The 24,621-nt window shown below is 39.3% G+C and overlaps 1 protein-coding gene across 21 annotated transcripts in view; it reads right to left on the minus strand.

Annotated features, from left to right (window-relative positions):
- The window catches only part of CADPS2 (calcium dependent secretion activator 2), a 533,537-nt gene that overhangs the window by 47,356 nt on the left and 461,560 nt on the right, over window positions 1–24,621 (minus strand). For 9 of the 21 annotated variants that reach the window (XM_059171710.1, XM_059171699.1, XM_059171709.1 and 6 more), the window contains 6 exons: window positions 17,877–18,018; window positions 17,632–17,751; window positions 12,553–12,708; window positions 10,627–10,774; window positions 9,929–9,943; window positions 4,279–4,353 (listed from right to left, as the gene is read on the minus strand). In XM_059171710.1, the coding sequence (XP_059027693.1) occupies window positions 4,279–4,353; window positions 9,929–9,943; window positions 10,627–10,774; window positions 12,553–12,708; window positions 17,632–17,751; window positions 17,877–18,018 (656 nt within the window). The remainder of the gene's footprint in view (window positions 1–4,278; window positions 4,354–9,928; window positions 9,944–10,626; window positions 10,775–12,552; window positions 12,709–17,631; window positions 17,752–17,876; window positions 18,019–24,621) is intronic. The other 12 variants (XM_059171713.1, XM_059171714.1, XM_059171717.1 and 9 more) reach the window with 3 other exon arrangements.

The following is a 24,621-nucleotide window of genomic DNA, read 5'->3' on the forward strand; positions in this document are numbered from 1 at the left end:
TATGTAAGGATTTTTGTTTTAGATTGACAAAAGGCTATAGATATTTTTTGTTACCCAATACTCATGCTTTTTTGATGAGGAAATGAAGTTGTATAGGGAGACCCAGATGGTAACATGAAGGAACAGGACCAGAGTTCAGATCCTCCGACACTCCCACATTTTGGTCAACTAAATTATAAGGTAGTGATAAAAATGGCATTTTTGGTATCCTTTCCTTGGCAAGATTTAATGTTCCCACTATCATTTTCTTCCCTTGGTAAAATTATCTAAGTCCCTTTCTGGCTAGAAGCATCTTTACTTTTTTCCCTTTTAAGGTTGATTTTCATTTCTCCATAGGGTTTCGAGTTATGGCACATCTGCCTAAGAACAGCAGCCATTGATATAGAATCATTCCTAATGGTGAAATCTTATAATAGCATTGATAGTTCGGCTCAGTATACTTCCTCCGAATTCCAGACTCAACTATCTGATGGTCTCCTTGGCCTTCCCTCCTTCAGATATCAGTCAGCTCACTCTCCACACGTCCAGTATGACATTATGGTCTTTCCCTCAAAATCTGTTCCTCTTCCAGGCACCCTGTCAGTCGATGGCTTCAACACGCACGTTGTGCTTCCAGCCATACTCCTGGGAGCAAGCTAGGTTTTCCCTTCTCTCCCCATTACTAACCTTGGGGCTGCTGTAATAGGACACCCTAGTCTGGGTGTCATACAAACACACTTGTATTTCTCACAGTTCTGGAGGCTGCGAAGTCCACAAACTAGAGGATGGTATATTTGGTGTCTGGTAAGAACCCCCTTCCTGGTTTAGAGATGATGGCTTCTGGCCACATTTTTACATGGCAGAAGGAGTTAGGGAGCTCTATGGGGTGTTTTTTTTTTTTTAAATAAGGGCATTAAATCTATTTATGAGGGTTCCATCCTCGTGACCTAATTACCTCCCAGAGGCTCCATCTCCTAATACCATCACCTTTGGGGTTATTAGGTTTCAACGTATGAATTTGGGTAGGAAGACACAAACATTCAGTCTACAGCACTCTTTAAATGACTTCCGTGTCTTTGGGTTAGTCCACCAAAGACCAACAGAACACTCTCCACAGTACCCTCTCTGTAATCTATTTGCTACAGGCAATCAGATGGATCTTCTTATAATGCAGATGTGATTAATTCCTCACCTTTACTTGCTGCCTCCCAACCCTTCCACAGCTTCCCAATGTTCTGAGATGAAGACATTAGGTTCCTCAGGTCTGAAGTTGGGCTTTTCACCACGATTCCACTCTGCCTCTTAGGCACGGAGTTGGGCATCGTTAGTACACAAAATCAGAAGTGTGAAAGTGACAGAAATTTGTGGAATGAGCTCAAAAGAAGATGGAAGATGTCAACCCAAGGGCTACCAGCATTTAGGTACTAGGTGGAGAAAGGACACAGAGATGGAAAGCCAAGTTCTTTTCTTAGCATGGAAATGTACATGCAGTTGGGGCACATACTGCTGAGTATTAAGTATGATCTAGAGCTCGGGCTCATTCTCCAATCATTTGTGAAGATGTGTGTAGTAAGAAGAGGATATGGAGGTGGGATTGAGGAGAGGAGGTAAAAAGAAGGACGTATGCTTTCTAACTTAACCAAACGTAACAAGCATATTCATCACGATGCATAGAATAACTAAAACGTGGGAAGAAACATTTGGGATACAACGCAAGTAATTCACTGTTCTACTCTATATTGAGTTAATTATTATGCTAGGATAAAATAAAAATGTCTAGGATATGACTCTTGAAATCTGACAGGGTAAAAACAGTAAATGTAGAAGTTGCCTGTATTAATTTTTAGAGTATTTTGCGTTTCACTGATTTCCTAGACATCTAGAATCGGCATGTACATTGGATTAGGAATCTGAAGCTCAGAAGTTTGGTTCCTGACTATCTTACTTAATTGTGTGTGTGGTCGGTTTAGTAGACTACTGTGAGGATAATGTTTGTTTCTGTGAATTAGGGTAAAACTGCCCATCCCATCGGAGTTTCACAACTGGTACTTCATAAATATCCCCCTTTAAGATACCATTTCTCCAACAACAACAAAAATGCGAACATACTATCTTAGAGGGTTGTTTTGTTTTTAAATACAATAAACTGGAGTTTAAAGATCTTTCACATGATAGCGTGGATAGCGATTCATCAGAGCAATGTTTCCCAAAGTCCGGCTCACTGAACCCTTACGTCAAAATTACCGTGGTATCTGATTAAACATGTACCTTCCTGCTCCCCTTCTCAAACTTCTAATTCAGAACTGCTGGAAAGTAGGCATGGAATCCACATTTTAAATGGACCTCAAGTAATTTTGGCTTGCTAACATTTAAGAATTGAATTATAGAGCCTTATTTTCTTTGTTTAATAAAATTTTTTAAAAAACCCACCATTTATTGTCATTTCCTATCTGCGTAAACTCTCCCTGAATGACTCATAGACAATGAAGGCACCAAGTTCACTTCATCTCACTTTAGTGGGCTGTCTGTGCAGTACGGCAAGCCGCTATGCTGGGCCCCTAGGAGGACGGAAACCTGCCCTGCTCTGCCTCTGAAGCTTTGTTCTCCAGTGGTTTTCCCCTCCCCCACCCACTGGATGCTTTCCCTGTTCAACTTTTCCCTTTCTACTTGTTGGTGGGTGTGTGTTGTATGTGAAGGGGCAGGTATTCCTGTGGGGGTGGAAGTCAAGAGAATGGGAACAAACTGGATGGCTGGTGTTATGCTGAAATCTTCCTTGTGGCTATTTTCCATCTCAAGACTTGCTACCAAGGAATTTGGGAAATATACAAACAAACCCTCCCAAACCCTGAGAATCCCCCTGCCTCCAAAATCAAGTATAATCCCACCATCCAGAGAAGCTCTGCCAACTTTTTGGTGTTTAGCCTCTCTTTTCTCTATGTGATGCAAATTCAGATTTGAGTTTCTAAATATTTCTATTTCTGAAATAGTTTCCATTTCTAAAATATTAAGCTTTTTTTCCCATTTCATATTATATTATGAAGCCTTTCCTTTATCAATAGTCTCTGAAAGCATGGTTTCTAATTATAGATGTGTCATAGTTTACCATTCCCTTCATGTTAGATATTAAAGTTGTTTCCAATTTTTCATTAGAAGTAATGTGACCATATCAACATATATATATTTTGTGCATCTCTCTGAATCGGAAAAAAATGCAAAAATACTTGTTAGGTAGAAGGGTGTTAATGTACTTGATATAGTTCCAAACTATCTCTAGGAAGGCTGTAATGAGTTATACTCCCGCAGACAGGAAGTGTGAGTGTCCCACCTCACCTTTTCTAAAACCAAGTGTTAGTTTAAAAACATCTATGCTAATTTGCTAGAAAAAGTGGTACGTTAATTGTAGTTTTTCTTCATTCCTTATAAATGATGAGTGAGGCTTAACATTTTTCATGCCTCTTGGGCATCTCTGCTTTTTCTTTTCTAAACAACATGTCCTTCATTTATTAAATTGGGGGCATTTCTTCCCTTGCTTTTTTGTACGTTCTTCTGATTGTTTTATGAGGCCTGTTTGGGGGTTCTCTGACCAAGCCTTGCAAAGAGCAAGGGCTCCATCTGCTCCTGTGAATGTATCACTGGACCATGCCCATTCTGAGTCCTCACCCTCCTGAGTTCCATTTTCTGTCTCTTTCCCCCAGACCCGGATCTTGACTGTTAGCTCATGGTGGTCTGTTCCACCTTAGTGGGATTTTAAATAGTCTAATCATTCCATGGAATACTCATTGATGCTTCATCTCTGCTTATACAATGACAGGCCAAAGCCTTCGTCAGAGATATTTAGAGCATCAGATCGGAAACCATGAGAGCCTCCCCGGACTGGGGAACCTCAGACTGTCATCCTTCTCAGTCTGCCTGGGACCAGCTCTGGAGCCTTGGCACAGTCATCCCCATGACTGTGTCCCACTCAATGACCGGTGACAACTCGAATCAGCCAAACAGATAGACACATAAGAAGAGAACATAAATGTAAAATAATAAGGTCTTACTGGAAGACAGAGTTATTTTTAAAAGCCAACAGCTGCAAGAAAAGCCAAGATGAACTGTAAACACAAAATCAAAGTTGCTGACAAACAGTGTCCACATTTTGTTCAGAACTCTTCTTGAAATCTGAACTTTTCTTGCATCTCTTTGTAAAACTGTTTTTCCATTAGGTATTTAGAAACATGAGACAGATTTTTCTAAAAATTCTCAGCAAAATGATTTTTGAGTCTGACTTAAAAAGATGAATAAATAATACATTACCTTTGAAACTAGCAGTGAAATGATTTCTTTTACAGCGTTGTCAATCAAATCATCTATTTTTGAATGGTATTGTTGCTGGATATTAAAAGACAAAGATGTATTAGTTGATGTAGACACAAAACTTTTGTCCTAAGTCATAAATGCTTTAAAGCTCCTAGTTATCACATATCAGATTTACTTAAATTGATCATTTTGAACATCAGAAGAACAAAACCTTGAAAACGATCCACCCAATCAACACTTTTTACATTGTGGCTCAGAAATTTTCCCATGTGCACTGTTGAGTTAAGCAGCTAATGGGGTTATTATATAGATGAATTGGGTTCTTATTCTTATTCAGGCAGAGGAATGTGAAGGATACTTTTTGTCTTCTCCTCTATAATTAAGGTGGCCGTGTATTTTTCTAAAGGGTTGGTTTAGCTGGAGAAGCAAAAAGACTAGAAAAAGATTTAATTAATACAGCATTTCATGTCTGACAACTCTCATTCATAAGTTATTTTAAATGTGCTCCAGAAATAAAATGAGCTCCCAATTGTTCAGTCTAAAAGGACCGTTTTTGTCAGCGCGGGGAGCAGCAGTTTATACAATCCTTACAATATGCTCAAGCAAGGGCAAAATTAAAATTTCATCAACAAAGGTGAATAGATGGCAACAAATTAATAAGCCATAAAAGGTATAATGAAACAGCACTCACTCCCCACAGTTTTATCACTGCTTCCTCATGAAAAAGACGCCTTCAAGTAAATATAAAAAAGATGCATTTAAAATAAACCTGAAAGCCTCCTTTTCTGCTCTTAGAGAATACAAGAGAGTTGCATTCTTAAATTAGCCACAGCTTCGGCAGTGTGTGAAGGCACATTCATTTAAACAGTAATTCTTGCTTTAGAAGCATTTATCTGACAGCCGATTGTCCCCAATAGCCACTTCAGAAAAAATGTGACTTGTAAAGACTAACCCTATCTTGATGGTTCAAGGCTTCTCAGAACAGCTAACATAATGCATAGAGTAAAAGTACTCAGGTCAGTATAAACATTAGACCAACTTAACAGCTGCCGGATGAATGGTTTCCTAGGATGTAAGTTTTGGAAAGCGATTTTTTTCTTCTGAAAACATGTCTCAAAGTTTCCACACACAACAAAACATCAGCGTAGGTCTGCTCTGGAAAACACAGGAATGATTTCCCCCCCGTAGGCTCAGACCGTTACCAGCGGCTGTCTACCTGCACACACAGAACAGGAAGGCCCGTTCTGGGGCATGGGAATTCTCTGCTCTGCATGTGTGCGTGTGTGCTGACAAGTGGTCTAAAATCAATAGCACACACATCAGTGTGGAACTTTCTGGGCATGTATTTCACCTAGTGAAGGGAAACATTATGTGACTGTTTTCCTGAAAGACTTACTGATTCCCAAACTTGTGCTCTCCAGAGACGACTAGAAAAGAAACACAGAGCGTGGATTTCTATTAGAGTAGGGCCATGTCCTTTGCTTTTAGAACAGCTTGAAGGAAAAGGGAAGACAGTAAAGAAAAACGACAGAGAAGAGAAAGAGCCTGGAGGTCTGGCTGCTAGTGGAGGTGGCTGGGAAACGCCCTCCAGACAAAGGTACCAGAAGTCCGGGGCTCCAGCCAGTTCTACAACTGACCTGGTGTGAGGAGCTTAAGCAAATGAGGTCTGCCCACCTCTCCCTCCCTGCCCCTCTCTCTTCATACACATCTCTCTCCGAATCTGTGTCTGTGCAGCAGGAGGAAGTAAAATACCAGACTGAGGCCCCTCTTTGGGGTAGAATAGAGGTGATGGGCTCCAAGCTTCTCACTTCCCTCTTCCCTGGAAAGTGCCACAGAACACACACGGATCAAGGTGCCCAGGCCTCGGAGTGATTAAATATATACTTGATATATTCAGGGTTTCTCTGTATTTTCCATAAGTTTCATTTTTTAAAAGATTTTATTTTTAAGTAATCTCTGTACTCAATATGGGGCTCAAACTTACAACCCTAAGATCAAGAGTTGCGTGCTCTACTGACTGAGCCAGCCGGATGGCCCTGCCCTATGTTCATTTTTTTAACTCAAGAGTAATCAAATGTCATCAAAAGGCTATTGGATATAAAACTGTTGAGCTTCTCCATTTTAAACGTTTGGACTGGATCAATTGGGACATATCCTAAAATCAAGAGATGAGCTACTGAAGAGGTTCCTTCGACCCTTTTTATCAAAAGGCAGGGAAAGGCATGGACCCCAGGAGCCATCACGTTTTCCTATAATATACACCTGTAGACTGCTGTTTTCTTTGACACCTGATCGGGCCAAAAGCAGTGAGAAGAGAAGGATGGAGGGAGGGAGTGGAGAGGGGACAGGGAAAGAGGAGGAGAGGGGTAGAGAGAGAAACGCAAAAAATTAAAAAGGAAGAAAAGGATACTAAATGTACCACCCAAGGGGCAAACACAAATAGCATAAGGGTTGTGAGGTTTTTTACGACATGAGATTTTGCTGTTGTTGACTTATCTGATTAGCTGGGACTTTCACTAATGTTAAAAGTGCCAGGAGCTTCCAGAATCTGTCCTAGCTGCACAGTCCGTGGCGGTGGTCTGGAAGCACTGTGGGTGGGAGTGGCCCGCTGGCCTCAGAATTCATATTTCTTATGTACATTCCACAAAGAGAATAGCTCACATATGCCACACAGAGATGCTAGAAGGTTAGCTAGAATGAGTTATAGCTTCCAAAGACAAACACAGACACACCAATAGAGATCAGAGAAGAAAAGACTTTATCTGCATATTTACATTACTTTACCTGAAATTGGTATATTTTATTTAGATCAACACATCTAATTTTTGATAAGAATCTGCCAAGTTTTTTTGTCTGATAAAAACCCATAAAATTTCAATCAGAATATTTCAAGTCAGGTTGATAATCCTATATACCAGGGCTTTGGCAAATCACAGCCCATTTCTTTGACTAATTCTCCCTACATCTGCCCCCAAAAGTAAAGCGTATGTGCTCCTCCAGCAGCGGATGCTGACTTTAGATCAAGATTAACCTTTAAGAAGTTCGTACTTCATGGAGTCCAGGGAATTCAGCGATCAAACACGGGTGTGAAATCCTGGTGTCCCTATACTCATGTACCTATCCTCATGTCCCGACTGTGGTTAATATAAACACTCCAGAAATGGAGGCTGACAAGATGCCAGTACAATCCAGCATTCTTAAAAGATTTTGGTCCTTCCCTTGGGAAGAACTTTCAAGGTACTGGATTGTCAGTTCTGGAAATGGGAGCATTCTACTGTAGGTGAGAACAAATCCTACACAAGGAGCATTTACGTACTTCCATCCTCAATGGATGGGCCATCGGATGTGGGGGCATCTAAGTGAGACCCATGCAGTTGGTAGAGAACAACGATTTCTAAACACGGGTGGTTTTGTGGTCCCAACATCTGTCCCTGAGGAACTGGCCTGAGACTGCTGACTCATTACACACAGCTGTCGCGCGAGCAGATCATTCGCTCACTAATGACTCCATTAAACACCATTCCGGGCTGCGGTTGAGCACATTTTCCTCAGGTGCCATGTGAGAAAACAGAATCTTAACTCAGGAGCACAGAAGGGGCTGCCTTGTGGAAAAGGAGTTGAGAAGGCTTCATCTCAGCAACGACTTGTAACAAATTTACTGAAGATGTTGGAGAGAGAATTCCTTAAAATTCGGAAAACTATCCCTACTGGGTTTATCTATAGAAGCATATATTTTACAAGGCTCCAAATTCTGTAATAATCTAGTTTTTAATTTGTTGCTTACTACAGAATGAGGTCACTGGCTCACCTCTGCATGTAATGCATTTGCTAATTTGCCTCAATTCCAAAACTTATCTCAAGCACAGAGAGGGAAAGCCTGTGCAGTTATGTGGGTGTATTTATTGGTGATTAAAAGCAAAGTATAAAGTCCTTTTGCACTGAAATTCTTGCTAACCACTTTTCACAGTTGCTAATGGGTTTTACACCTGCACATTTTGAATTATATTAATCGTGTGAAAGTTGTGGGGAACTAATTGTCTCTGGTGAGAAGGTACAGGTGCGAATATAATGAACAGTAGCAGATTACTTTTCAAAGCCATTTACCTATTAATATAAAGAACCATTTGACAATGCAACAATGTTTTGTCATTCGTTTGTGTGCCTGTTTTTCTTCTGAGGTACTATCGAGAGTTGTTTCTTAAAGGGGAGGATTTTTAAAGTGGTGACAAGAAATCAGTCTGGTCATTCAAGCACTACTTACTAAGTGCCTATTATGTGTCAGGTACTGCCATGTATATTAAAACAGATGGATAAATCCAATATCAACAGGAATAGGCAAAGATGATCTTATAAACCTGATAAGAAATGGATGGACTTATGGAGAGACTTAAGACAATATTTCTGAGTAGACCATCAAAGACTTACATCTGGATATCGAAAAACATGAAAAGATAGAGATATGAGCCATTGATATCCAAGCCAGCTGCCTCTTCAGATGACTAGAGGCAATAAATCATGTTGCAGGCATTCAGAATGATAATTATTGAACATTCTATAACACGTATCAGTTACTTAATATATATGTAAGGTTGTATGCTACAGTATTAGAAATACATCTTTTCCCCTTGAATTGCTCAAAGAATGAAATATGTGTGCATGTGCATAAATTATGGCCAAATAGCTAATGTCTACATCTGGGTTAGAGAAGTATGACATTCACAAATAATGGGCCCTCTTACCCTCTTTCAGAGCTACCTAGCCTTTCTGCTTGGATGAGAATTGTCAGCCCAGTAGAGTCACCCTGAGTGTCTTACTGCATCTTACTACAAGACTTGTAAGATTTAACATATCCATAGAGCACAAAACACTGTAACATATCAAAACACATATATAAGATGGGTAAGTATACATAATATCCAGTTAATTTAATATGCATAAAATTTTTCATATCACGTTCCTCTGAGGTTCTGGGTGGCAATTCAAGACAACTTTGTTCTCTTAGGAGAAGAAAGGCTCCTGACACAAAGGCCTGCCTCTTCCCCATCTCTGAGAATGGTTACTTCCTAGGCCACGAATAGGAAGAAAGAGTGTATCACTGGTGGGCATGTACCTTATTGAGATCCACAACTGGGGACTTCTGCATGAAGTGGCCTTAGGAATGGTCTCCTGGTCCTCAAATTTAGAGGTACCCGAATAGTATATATTTGTCATCCAGAGCTCCAAAGTTTTCTAGTATCGGTGAAAGTATATACTATAGGTATATGTATCTTGAAAATATTAATAATCATACTGCTTCTGAATTTGTTTAAAGGAGGGTGAGTTCATTTTGTTTTAAATAATTTTATCCTTAAAAAAAAAAAAATCTAAGAGCAGTTTGCAGATCCTGCAGCCTAACAGGAAAGAAACATTCCCTTGGCATTATTTAGGGCATAAGTATTTATATGTGTTTTAATGTGTCTCTGGGTATTGCTATGCTATAATAAGCTATTAGTGTTAAACACATACATGGAAAACATAAATCTGAAAATGGAATTAATTATATTAATTTGAAAGGATGAAAATAAAAAGGGCACATTTACACAAATAATAATTCAAATAAAAGTGTGTTTTTACGAAAAAAAAAAAAAAAAAAAAAAAAAGGACTTACCCATTGACTACCAAACTGGATCATGCCATGGAGAAAAAAAAAAAAGACGATGAACATAGGGGAAGAGTAAAGAAATGATGAAACAGTAATTACAATGAACAAAATGTCAACTTAAACAGATAATCTAAGAAAAACTGATCCACTTTCACCCAATCAACACTCTTAACAAAAATAAATCACAGGGTAAAGTAAGCTGTGTTTCTGAATATAGAACCAAACAAAACATGAATCAAAGTAAAAAAAATGGGACATTTATTTAAAAAAATAAGTAATTTTTTTAGCACATTTCTACTTGATCTTTAAAACACAGAAACTTTTGTGTAAATAAAAATATTTCATGTGCTATTTTCTGTGCCTTGTGTTTTGAATGCAAACTCTGGGTACTCTAGATTTGTCTAAACAAAGCAGGTAGCTTTCCAGCCTTCTTATTTGCTTGTGAAAAGCGAGGTTTATGTAAATACACAACACCTAAGCCGTTAAAAGCCTCAATGGACACGTGTAAAATTTGGGGCAGTCTTCATATAAGACATGAGCAAAGGGGTAAAGGGCCTTCCATTATTACAGTCCAGAAAAGCTCAAACACCTCTATTGAAGGACTTGGGTCTTTTCATCTAATCAAGCGAGAGACTTCCGGAACCCGCCTCCAGCACCCTCCTCTGTCAGGGTACCTATCTGTACCTGACACTCAGTTCACTCACCTCTTGTCCTCCATCCAGGGCACAAAGCTTGGTGCTTTGCTTTTTGGCATCGACTAACACATTAAACATTGTACACACGGAAGCCGGGATGCGCAACTCGGTGGTTTTGCTTGCCTTTTGCAGCTTGGCTTCGAATGCAGTTCTTGTTCTAGTCATTAAAACACGAATTTGGAGTAAGAAATTCAGAAATATGTCTCACTTGTTTAGTAAAAGTGAAATCAACACTACAAGATGCTGATTTAACACATGCAAATAAGAAGTGTGGCATTGCTTGCGAGCGAGGGGCTGAGATGCTCTTCTTGTCTCAGGTGTCTCATGTAAAAGACCAGGGAGCTGGGGCGCCTGGGTGGCTCAGTGGTTAAAGCCTCTGCCTTCGGCTCAGGTCATGATCTCAGGGTTCTGGGATCGTAATCCCGCATTGGGCTCTCTGCTTGGCAGGGAGCCTGCCTCCTTCTCCTATCTCTCTCTGCCTGCCTCTCTGCCTACTTGTGATCTGTCAAATAAAAAAAAAAAAAAAAAAAAATCTTAAAAAAAAAAAAAAAAGACCAGGGAGCTATTTTATATTAAACAGCTTTGGCAGTCATGCAGACAGTATCTCTACCCAAAGGAAACTATTCATTACAGCTAGTGTAAATCTTTTTACGGAAACACCTCTTAGTTTTACTTAACTGCCTGAATTAATTTCCAAGTATAAAAACCACTTGCGGGGCGCCTGGTGGCTCAGTGGGTTAAAGCCTCTGCGTTAGGCTTAGGTCATGATCCCGGAGTCCTGGGCTCTCTGCTCAGCAGGGAGCCGGCTTCCCCCTCTCTCTCTGCCTGCCTCTCTGCCTACTTGTGATCTGTCAAATAAATAAATAAAATCTTAAAAACAAAACAAAAAACAAACAAAAAACTTGCTTCTCCGCATTAAAGCAGAACAAATCTGAGAAAGGGGTTTACCACATTTTTAAAAAAGTACACGTCTGGAAAACTCTAAAACATAATGAATGTACAATAGAGAATGCGTCATTCTTTCGTGTCTCTTAGGTTTTCTTTCAAATACCCAAAGTTGTAGGTAGGCGTTTGAAAGAAAGTGTGTTGCAATTGTTTTTGTGGAAGTAGCCAAAGAACACCCACAGATTTGAGACATTAGAATCGCATATGACAGTAATGATATTTTTAAAACATTAGAAATCTAATTGGTGGCCTTGCTTTAGGAAGCCATTAAAAAGACAGGATTTTTCTTAATTTTGAAGAATTCAGGATTATTCCGTTGCTCCCAGCAGTGTTAATTCCAATACGCCGCCCACATCGTTCCGTACCTATTATGAAAGAGGGCAACGGGAAAACACTGCTTGGCTAATTAGAGATTCGGTGCTGATTTTCTAAAACTACTAAAGAAAATGAAAGCCCTTTTGGAGAAATTCAAAGCCTCCTAACTTATTTCGGGTTCAGTTCTGAAGAATATAACTGGATAGTTGGAACTCATTCCATGTGCAAAGGGAATACCAGAAAATAGAACCATTGATGGTGCGGATCATAATCTGGGTTTGCCACGCCATTTCACAGCAGACACTGCGCATAATGCATCAAGTACTTAACAGACCTTTTCCATATGTCTCAGCAAGTACTGCCTCGGGAATTGAAAGCACAGTATTCCCAGAGAGACAACCATAAGCACCAAAGAAATGATTAATATAGTATGGATGTTACTGATGAAGGCAATGTGAGAAGGTGTGTTAAAAAAAAAAAAAAAAAGTTTCAGGCCAATTTTATCAGTTACAAGAGGCCCCAGGATTTAGGTCTGAGAACGCAATGTTCATTAAATTTTGCAGTGGTAGTACATATCGAAACCTTCCCTTGCGACCACTAAGTAACAGGTACTCGGCGAAAAGCGCTCCTCTGGGTGCTGGTGTGCAAAGCAGCAACTTGAAAACACAGGTCTACCTTTTGACACAGGCCTCTATCATATCACTGGCCATTAGTTTAAGTCTTTGCTCTAAGTGGTGGGCAAATTCTTGTTCTGGCCAGTGCAGATCAAAGACAAACATCTGAAGGGCATCGAGTTTCCAAAAAAGGTCTTCTGATGTTGCTGAGCCATTGCTAGAAGAAAAAGGAAACATGAAAAACATCGTGAACTTCCACTGTTCGCTGTGACGATCACCAACACACTGTTTTTTGCCTTTCTGTATCAATTGCCATTAATGAAAAAGTATCACATAAAATCTCTAATAATTGGTCATTTCTTTATTCAACCTTTTGAATCTCTTCCTTTTCACTTCTTAATGAATATACGGTGAGGCAAAAAAAAAAAAAAGCGCAAATAGAAATGAATATAGTAAGGTTTCATAAAAAGGGGTAGAATGTATAAGGGTACTTGACTAAGGAAAAGAAATCAAATTATATACAGAAGAACAAACATGTTAAATGCTTTTTACCAATCTATAGGATACAGATAAATACAGAAGTATTTCTTCCTGGAAATTCAAAGAGTGTGTTTTACGTAAGAAAGTCCATCTGACTGCCACCAGGAGGTTCACTCCTTCGTGCACACACACGTGCCTCTGTCCTCGCAGCGCCTTCTGTCCGTCTGCAGACAGGTGCACAGTGTACAGATCGCAAATCTCTCAAGGACAGGGGAAGTGGAAGTAGAGTAACAGGCTGAGGAGGGAAGCAAATCTCAGGCCCACTTTGAAATGCTTTGTGACTTTTCTAGCTCATAAGGAAACCGAACAGTACAACACACAGCCTAGCAAGGAAATGATATCCACGGTGCTCGGAAGGCAGAACATTCCATCTGTCTAACTTGGGGCCTGTGGCAAAATCACTCTAGGAGACTAAAGTTTCATACCGTGCATGAAGGTAATTTGTAGCAAGATACATATATTTGGGCAAAGGATAATAACTACTGCTTTCCATTATGCAAGTAGAAAGCCCAATAGGGAAACAGAAATTTTGAAAGTAAAATAATCCTATGTTCAAACACACTGAAACTTAATAGTAAAAGAGAACAAAAGGAGAAAAAGGGGCTGTGTGATTCAGTTCTCCTCAGCTTGCCTGTAAGTGCTTAGCATAGACTAACCTAAAAATTGTATTGTTAGTGTGCAAAAGAAAAATAGAGAGATGAAGTAATTTATCACGAGAGCACAGTGGAAAACTTTCATAAAAATAAAATTCTTAAAAAAAAAATTCTTTAAATACCCACTTTGTTTAGCCAAATACATCTTGGTTAGTGGCTTAAAAAAACAGCTCCTTCCCTGGCGAATTCAATGTGTACTTCCCTCCCCCACCTCCACCTCAGTATCTTTCCTGCATCACCAACCTCCTTTGTGCTCCTCCTCCCAACCTGCCAGTAACTCCTCATGGTCTCCTTGCCTAGCCAAGACGTGCTCAGAGTTCACTTCTCAAAGGACCATCCACAGCTCCTTACTCAGTATCTCGTAACTTTAAAAATCAGTGCCCCCAAAGTACCATTAAACAAAGGAAATAGTCAACACCATGTTGACGTTGCTGTAAAATGTCAGAAAAAAACACATTTATTTTTCCCTTTTGCCACATACATAATAAAAATCAGAGGGAAAAAAATGTCCAGGCAAAATCCTCTTATTTGTCCATAACCATCACTATTTATAATATTATAATATTTATAATATTATTTATAATATAATTATTTATTATAAATAACCATCATTATTTCATAGTGTGCAAAGTGGTAAATTGGAGAACCTATATTTTAAGAGTAATTGAACCTAATTAGTTAAAAAAGCAAATCTACTAATAATTTTTTATTTTGGAGAAGGAGAAGGTCACTATTTGAAGCAGATATGTAGTCTTAATAAAGTAACAAAGCAAGAAAAACCATCATCAGAGCAAAACCTGAAATAGTGAAGATGGAATTCGATTGAAAATGGACTCTTGTAACATGACAAATAAGTCTTCACAGAGAGTATGGATATATGTTTCTTTTGTTTTTGGATGCTATGGAATGATAAATGTGCTTAATTAGGAATATAATTAAGGTAACAAGTGTTTGTTATAATTAAATGGATAAAAATGTAAATAGGTTTTCTGTTGAGCTAGAATTTATAGCCTTCAATTTACTCAGAAATTTTCATCTTAAATTTACTTTTAATCCCTGACCTATGCAGAAAGTATCATTAACAGATTAAAGAACTCAAATGTGAATAATGGATCCTGAGATAACTTCCTAAAATACCAGTAGGAAACTTATCTTAGTGATATCTACTTTTAGAGCTAAAGAACAAAAATAACAAAAAACAAAAACTGCGAGGGAAGAAATGGAGAAGCACCTTGTAAGGTGATACTGATATATAGGTAGGTAGGAATGTACCTTTCAAGCCGTGGTTGTGTTCTTTTTTTTTTTTTTTTTTTTTTTTTTAAAGATTTTATTTATTAATTTGACAGAGAGAAATCACAAGTAGACAGAGAGGCAGCCAGAGAGAGAGAGAGGGAAGCAGGCTCTCTGCCGAGCAGAGAGCCCGATGCGGGACTCGATCCCAGGACTCTGAGATCATGACCTGAGCCGAAGGCAGCGGCTTAACCCACTGAGCCACCCAGGCGCCCCGCCGTGGTTGTGTTCTGTTTTTAATTCCTTACATGTGAAACAGGCTTCTTATTTATTTATTTATTTATGTTTTATAATTTAATGCTTTATAACAAAATTTCAAAAAACTAAGGAAGCCTGGCTGTTCAGCCCGTGGAGCAGGAGACCCCTGATCTTGGGGTTATGGGTTCAAGCCTTGCATTGGGGTTTAAGATTACTTAAAAATAATAAAAATAAAATCTTTAGCAAAAAAAAACCCACTCAGAACCCCAAAAAACTAGTGATTACATCATAGCACTATAAGTAATTTTGAGCACCCTGTGAAGAGCCTAATGTTGATAATCTTAGCAGGTAAAGATAACAGTGATTAATTTGTAAAACAGGTTTTTTATTTACTCAGAATGCTGAAAGTATGAGCACTTTATTTACAAAGCCACAATCTGTCATGATTCCTGTCCTGAGATGCAGGTCATTTTAAGATGGGGCTCCCAACAAATGAGATTCAGGCTTCACACATACCTCAAAGCCAAAAAATGACCCCCCAAAAATCTAAATATCACAAGGTAATGCCCAAAATAATGTTTCTGGTTAAAATCGAGGGTGTTAAACAGAGGAGGAATGAAGAAGGAGAGGAATTAAATTATAAAACAGTGTTAAGGAGCACAAAACACATAAACTTAGAAAGATACATTATACTTCCCAGATAACTGCCAAGCACACACAGACATGACTCTATACACTAAAGCTGCTCAAAGCATTTGCCTGAAAGAAAGAGATTCACATGTAACCTAACCTCCTGGTAGCTATTGTGGGCACAGCGATGACGTTTAACTTGGAGAGATCTCGCTAAGCTATTTCACAAGTTATTCTGGTCTCTTTTTTCTTGAGGGTATGTAGCCTTGACTGGGAGCAGATTTACCAGTGGTGGGAGGACAGGCAGAAAGGATGCTGGGCAAGTTCTTAGCCAGTATATTCTCTGGAAGCCGAATACATGAATAAGGAGAGAGAGCTTTACAGTCCCCCAGACCTGGGTTCAAAGCTTGCCTCTTTCACTGACTTACTGTAGGACCTTGGGCAGGTTCTTTTCTTTTTCTTAAGTTCTTTATGACTTAGTTTCCTTATTTGTAAAATGGGGACAATGACATTTACCTACCAGGGTTGTCATGAGGCTTAACTGAGATAAAGGATTTGGCCCTTAACCTGGAATATAGTAAGTGCTTAATGAGTGGTAGCTATTTTTCTTCTTCTAATTATTATTTTTTCTAGCTGATGTCATATGAGACCTTGGGCAAAGCATGGACCATTATTGAGTTCATTTGATTGCTCTGAGGCTCATACATTTGAAAACTATACAGTTAGGAATAATGATGATTGATGATGTAATAATGATAAAAATCATAATGTAGCATAGGAGTAGTTATTATTTATTGAGAGCCTGGGATGTGCCACGCACTTTTCATCACTTTTTTTTCTTTCTTATCCTCACAAGAATGTCTTTAAATTAGGAGTCATAACCTTTTTAGCATTGGGGAAACTGAGGCTAAGGAAGATTTAATGATTACTAAACTGGGACCTAAAGTCGAATTTCAAAGCCTGTGTCCTTTTTGTTCTAGCGACGTTTAGTTACCGAATCTGCAATAGGTGGGCTGAATCACAGGGTGGAACTAACACATATAGATTTTATGATATAAAGATTATTTAAAAATAACAAAGTACATCAACTGATAGATGAAAGGACAACAGAGGAACTTGGTGGTGTTAGGAAATAAAGGACAGTCACTTCTCTACAACCGGAAATATTATTTAAAAGTGCAACTAAGGGGGCGCCTGGGTGGCTCAGTGTGTTAGAGCCTCTGCCTTCAGCTCAGGTCATGATCCCAGGGTCCTGGGATCGAGCCCCGTATCAGGCTCTCTGCTCAGCAGGGAGCCTGCTTCCCTCCCTTCCTCTCTCTCTGCCTGCCTCTCTGCCTGCTTGTGATCTCTGCCTGTCATATAAACAAATAAAATCTTTAAAAATAAATAAATAAATAAAAGTACGACTAAGATAAAATAGAAAAACATATCCTTGACCTGACTCTTAATGATGGTTTTCTACGTGTACAAGAGAAACTATGCGGGTAGTAACAAAGCTGAAGCCAACTACGGTTCCGAGACACACTGTTACCATAGCGATTGCCTGAACAACCTGGGTCACAAAATGACCTCTCACCTACAGATCCCATATGAACTACATTGAACCAGTGAGTGGGGTTGTTTTGTTTTTGTTTTTGTTTTATCTGTATCATTTATTACCAATTTGCTCAGCTTCGCTTAATAGCTTAAAAAACTCACACAACACTAAAACATAGGATTCCTCAACCAATGATGATAAATGCCATGCAATCTGAACACATGTGCACAGAACACAGCCCGGGCCATGCACTAGCTAACACACCACCAGGAAATAAGTGAGGGATACACACGTGGACTCATATAAAGGAGCCATCCACGAAGGAGTAGAAAAGCTAGGAATCTGTGGAAGATTAAGAGGCAGACTTGGAACTTTTGGAAGAGCTACATTGGGAAGACTGTTGGCGATATTCCTGTAAAGAAACAGACAACGTGGGAAGGGACCACCATAAGCAATAACTACAGATGGCCATGTGTAAAGTCATAAGGTCAGGACTGAAGAGACAGATGCTCTATGGACACTAGGCAAGATACCTACTTGACAGGCTGCCATGTCTCTTGCTCAAAACCTCTGTGAATTGACTGGGCGATGGAGGACTCCATGAGATCGACGTAGCGGACAACCAAGGGCACAAAGATTTCTTGCAAGTGTTTGTGAAATTTTCCATTACACAAAAGTGCTGAAATAGTCAAGCAGAAACAGTGTTCGTCAGAGGGATCATATCAGGCATTTGGGAGACAGGGGTGAAAACACGTTTCCTGAAAGAGTCTGACACAGAAGGACGGGTATAAAATACAGATGATATCATGTTGAATATATCATGAAAGCTTATCAAGAAGTAAAATTAACCTCCTAGGTATGGCTGTCAGCATGCAAACAGATTATATCTCGACAAAATCTTCCTGGCAGGTGGGCTGTCTTTACTTTCTAAGAGGTTGAACACATGAGGCACATGACCACTTGCTAGAGACTCAACGGAGCTGCTGGATACCCTGAAGGTCTTGACACATGTAAATAGAGCAATAAAGAGAGTTACAATCCCTGGGCTAGATGGTATGTCACGGGAGAGCTAAACCCATTCAATTCTAAGAGCTAAGCTTGATGAATTCTAAGAGATACACTTATTTAATTCAGCAGCAGGATGACTGTGGCCTTGGGACTACCTATTCAGATTCATGAACTTCTCAGTTATTTTTAGATTTTCTTGTTAGTCATCCAATTTTCTACAAGTATCTTTCGAAACAGCATATTATATGCATTTTTTGGGTGTCCATTTGTCTTTAATGAAATGCACTGTGGGACATCTTACCTAAAGCAGTTGTGGAAGTCTTAGAATTTCTGCTATTGGGATAGGACTATCAAAGAGGTAGGTAATAGTTAAGGGGCACCTCCCTATACCAGGAAGTGGGTGCTTTCTATGCCCAGGATGCAATTTCATTAGAAAAAAGTCAGTAGACGGTGTCACAACCACCCACGCCCCTGTCAATTCATATGTTGAAATTCCAACATCCAATGTGATGGTGGGGTCCTTGAAGGGAAATTAGGTCATGGGGGCAGAGTCCTCATGAAGAGGATTAGTGCTCTCATAAAAGAGATCTCAGAGAGATCCCGCACCCTTTCACCATGTGAGCACACAGTAAGACGACAGCCATCTGTGAAACAAGCTCTCACCAGATATCAAATCTGTGGGCACCTTGATGTTGGACTTTTCAGCCTCCAGAACTGTGAGAAATAAACTTGTAGTTTATAAGTTACCCAGTCTCTAGTATTGTGCTATAACAGACTGAACGGACCAAGATAGTCAGTATGTGTCTATGCTGTACCATGAAAGAATAGAGAATCTGTAGGAAAACACTAAGTAATGTTAAGTAATTTCAATAAGTCATTTGTAACTTTTAAGATGATGGCACATATTTGTTTCTCAAGGGAACATATCTTAAACCCAGTGGTAATTTTTCTGGACTCTCAAAGTGAGAACAGGTTCATGTAAAAATATACATCATGGCTGAGAAAGGTATTTCTGAAGAGATGGTATTTTTTTTTTTTAAAGATTTATTTATTTATTTGACAGAGAGAGATCACAAATAGGCAGAGAGGCAGGCAGAGAGAGAGAGAGGAGGAAGCAGGCTCCCTGTTGAGCAGAGAGCCCGATGCGGGACTCGATCCCAGGACCCTGAGATCATGATCTGAGCCAAAGGCAGCAGCTTAACCCACTGAGCCACCCAGGCGCCCCTGAAGAGATGGTATTTTAATCAAGCCTAAGTGACAGGGTAGCCATTCACAGGAGATTTGGAGGAAAGATCTCCAAGCAGAGGAAATAGCTAGTACGAAAGTTCCAGGCAGGGAACAAGCTGGTGTACTTCCAGAAGGACGAGAAAGCCAGTGCGGCAGGAGTAGAGTGAGAGAGGGGAGAGAACAGTCCGAGATTATGTCCAGAGAGTAGGACATGGGGAGAAATACGGGGTTTTACTGAGTACACAGGGAAGCATCATTATGTTTAGTATTATTAAGCAGAGGAGTACCATGATATAAAATATCTCTCGCTGCTGTGTGGAAAATGGAGTAGGTGACCAAGGGCGGAAGCCCAGAAGACGGTTCATGCTTAGTCTTGATGGCAACAGACCAGGTAAAGGATGATGAGGATGATGACGACGGTGACGGTGACCTGGATTAGGGCAGCAGAGGCGGAAGATGGGGAAAAGTCTCTCCGGGATCCCATTCACTTTTATGACTTGGAATTGCTGTATATGCTTCCGTACGAAATCTAGTCACTAGAAATTTTAAAGTAAAACCTCATCAAACACGCAGCTACATATGCCACTTGCCCCACATAATCTTCTTCAGGGCAAAAATACCCCAAAAGCTAAACAGTGTTTTAAAACTTGGGCAAAGTGTATGATGCTTACCACAGTGGCATGACTATTGTTTTAATGGATTCTGAAATTTGTGAGAGGCTGGAAAACTACAGACACAAAGAAGTGGGGGTAGGAAGCAATTTTAAATATAGAGGAAAAGACAACACTTCTTTTTTTCTAATTCTAGTTACTCTAGTTTAGTATTTTTTGTGGTTAAATCATTTTTTTCTGGCTTATCTACATGCTAAAAGATTTCCTATTAAAGTGGGAATGATAATCATAATTAAAGATAAATGTCTTATTTAGGAGACTCATGTTATCTTTTTAAAATCATTTTATGTTTTTATTATTTCAGGGCCTTTAAACACAAATAACCTGTTCTCTTTTCTTGGAGTACTTTCTTTTATTTTCTCTTCTTTTATTTTATTTTTTTTTCAGTGTTCCAAGATTCATTGTTTATGTACCATACCCAGTGCTCCATGCAACACGTGCCCTCCTCTTAATGATGTTTTCATTAGCACACTGAAAGGAGCTTTATTTATTCCTGGAGATTCAATCACAGAGCTAGAAGGTACTGTATAGATCATGCAGTTCAGTTTCTTTTGCCAAATGTCACCTAAATAAGATGCTGAACATTAAGGATGAAATATTCTCACTCAAATCACCTCAACCATTGTGGTAAGCAAATTAAAAAAATATGCCCATATCTGAATTTATTGGCTCTCCACTTAAGAGCTCGCCCTTCCTCCTTGCATATCCAATAAATATGCATTACTCTGTATCTTAGACGAATTATGTTTCTACAATTAGAATTTTGAAAAACTCAGTTACACTATGAAAAAGTCAAGAGACTGAAGAAAACTATTATATTCAAAATGAATGAATGCTGTGAAAATATTTAATGTGCTTATAATATATATTGAAAGCTGGACAACGTTGCATTGCTACACAGCTAGACTATAGCCTAACTCTTAATTTATGTGGCCTACTAATAATAAAAACAGAAAGACCAAAAGGCTCTACATCTTGATAGGTGCCATTAAGCACTGTCATTATTTCTAACTAGTCCAAGACACACTCACTTAAGAAATTATTACATTTACAAATAAAAATGAGTACTCTACCTCATCAATTCAAATGCTTCTTTATTATACACTTAGAGATTATACATGTTGGCTATTAAGTCATACTTAGTTTGTTAAAATGAAGAAGCACATAGGAGAATCAACACTCAATGTGGTTATTAAATGTTATAATGATTCTAAGATTAAGTACCAGTTGACTCAAATGTAATTCTAGCAAGAGCTCTCTTTTTTGATCTGCTTGATAAGCACTGAATTCATCAACTTGTCAAATAAGCCTCCTTCTCTTGTATTCCCACCATGGGAGTGAAAACAGATTGTCCACTAGATCACTATATATCAGTACCTGGTGATTATACCACAGGCTTGGCCTTTAGTTCCTATATCCAATTAGTCATCAAGATCTGTGTATTTTTTTTTTAATTTAAATTTAAATTTAACATACAGTAGCTAACATACAGTGCAAAATTGGTTTCTGGAGCAGAATTCGTTGATCATGGCTTACATAAAACACCCAGGGCTCATCATAACAAATGCCCTCTCTAATACCCATGACTCAGAGTATTTTGTATCCTTAACGTCCTTCTTCACACGTCCCTTCCTCTTCAGCACCACTGCTGTTGCTCTACTTCTTTTTTGAAGATTTTATTTATTTATTTGACAGAGAGAGAGATCACAAGTAGGCAGAGAGTCAGGCAGAGAGAGGGGGGAAGAAGCAGGCTCTCGGCCGAGCAGAGAGCCCAATGCGGGGCTCGATCCCAGGACCCTGAGATCATGACCTGAGCTGAAGGCAGAGGATTAACCCACTGAGCCACCCAGGCGCCCCTGTTGCCCTACTTCTAATCTTCTCATCTCCTGCCTTGATTAGTGCACTAATCTCTTTAGTGGTCTTCAGGATCCCAATTTTCCCTTTGTCAACCATCTTCTTCAAATCTCAAAGCAGACAGGCTGGCCAAAATATGAAACTAATTGCCCTTCTGAAAGATTATATCTTTTGGTGGATCATCACAACAAATGCAAACAAACTTTGCATGGTATGAAAGCCATCTATGATTTATCTTAAAAAGGAGCTTGGTGGCTCATCTCTGTGTCCTGACCTCCATATTTCCTGTGGTCCAGCCATAATGACTCACATGGTTCAGTTCAAGTCTACACTTAACTCCTCCAAACTCTTCTGGAAATGCTTTGTTCTCCTGTCCCCCTGCCTAGTTACTGGTTTCAACTGTCTACTCTCTACCCTGTGCAGGCTTCCACTGTGGTCCAAAGCATGCTTCTGCACCTGTTGACGCTTCTGCTTCTTCCTACAAGTGTGTAAGGTCTTTGAGGGAGGGACCGTATCTGTATTCTTAGTATCCAGCAAAACGCCTGGCTCCAAGCAAGTGTTCAAATGTTTGTTGAATGAATAACTACATGGATACAACATTAAGATGACCGCATTATTTTTCAGGAACATACTGAAGCCTGCTAGTTCTTCATATTTTCTATGCATATTTCTTCATAGAATATGCAGTATTAAATAATATTGGCATGAACATCTATTTTTGATCCATGTCCAAGATCAGACTGCTAGAAATTCTGCTGGATATGAATGTTGGCTATTTTTAGGTCTCATATTTTAATGAATGTGGCAGAGGGAGGTTTTTTCTGCTCAGTCATGACCCTTGACATCAAACTTTCACATCCTGAAGATAGGGGGAGAAAACGGAATGTTCCTATATTTCCTAAGGCCGGTCACAAATGCTTAATTCTGGCCAAATTCTGCTCATGTTTCAGCAGTGTTCCTTTTTTACTTTTTTTTAAAAAATTAAATTATAGACCCGTTTTCCAAAGTCTCAGAAAACTGGCAACTGGCAGTATTATTTCTTTGGTAATTAGACTCATGAATGGGGAGGGAGGGAAGGAAAGAAAGAAAGAGGGAGAAACAGAGAGAAGAGGAGAAAAGAGGAGAAATAAAGAAAATCTGCAGAGGGGCGAGGAAGGACAAGAGAAAGCATGGTGTCAAAAGGCAGGGCGACGGGAAATACACACGCGCTGTACTTGTGTATGGAAATGTATGCTCTTTTTCTCAGTTGCCCATATGCCAGTTTGCATTCTGCTCCTATCACACACTGTCAAAAGCCCTCTTACTACTTAGCCCCAGGCACCAGAATGAGTGCTTCTATCTTCTCCATCTGGTTTAGTCAGGATAGGTTGTGATTTGGGCTGCCACCTGTCCCAATCAAGCCTCTCCAAGGCACCCATTCTCACAGTTCATTGGAAGAGGCAAGTTCTCAGTGCAGCCTTATGCAAGAATGCTCCTGACCTTCTACCTGAGGTGTGGAAGTCGAAAGGACTGCTCAGAAGGAGTCTAAAACAGTGGCTGGCAAGAACGTAAGCGGGGGACCAGCATCCACTTTGTTAAATCATCTTTTTTTCCACCCAAAGATTCCACGTTTCCATATATCACCTTGTCAGAAAAGGAAGCATCAGTGAAGCATCAGTGACATCAAGCCCGAGAGTGCAATTAGAAATGGCAGAAGAAAGCAAAAGGCTTAAATAAAAGGTAAACTAGGAATGCAGATGTGCCCAATTATTTTGAGCATCCCAGTAATTAAGAAATTAGTGTTGATTATTTACATACCAAAAAGAGCCTTACGTTTACAAAAGTACTTGTCAGAAGCTTCTAATAGTAAGAGTTCGACTGAGAATTTAAACTATGATCCAATTAATAATAATTACTGAGATAATAATCATGGGATAAATGAAGAACAAGCAGATAAAAGAGTTCCTGTATACTTTTTAGGGTAAAAATATGCTGTTGACTCCTGAGCCCATGTAACCCAATTTTATAGTATGCCACCCCTTTCCAATTAGTCAGCATTAATGGATTACTAGAAAGAATGACTTTCCCACCTAAATTTCAGAAGAAACTAGTAATTCGTGACCAGCAAAACAAACAACACCAACCACACTAAAAACAAGACTTGGCCACAAAACAACAATTATTCAAGGGATTACAAACTGCAGGGATCCTGCACAATGAAAGCCCTCTGGATAAAGATATAAAATTAACAGGCCACTTTCCATGTTGACAAATGCTTATAATGAAGATTCCTATCACTGAAAATATGAACATGGGTTTCGCGAGAAAAGTCAGGAAGATTGCAGCCTAGAACACACTTAAGTAAAAGAAAATTCATACAACCAAACAAAAAGATCTCCTGAGATCTAGGAGCAGCCTCCAGCCAAGAATCTGGCATATTATTTAGGCGCTCAATACACGTGTGTTTACTGAATAAATACCAACAAAAACCCACTGCCTAAAGGAGACTTAGAGAGTATGCTTTTTAAGTAGAATAGAAAACT

Source organism: Mustela lutreola, chromosome 4 (assembly GCF_030435805.1).
Source record: "Mustela lutreola isolate mMusLut2 chromosome 4, mMusLut2.pri, whole genome shotgun sequence".
Taxonomy (NCBI): Eukaryota; Metazoa; Chordata; class Mammalia; order Carnivora; family Mustelidae; genus Mustela; species Mustela lutreola.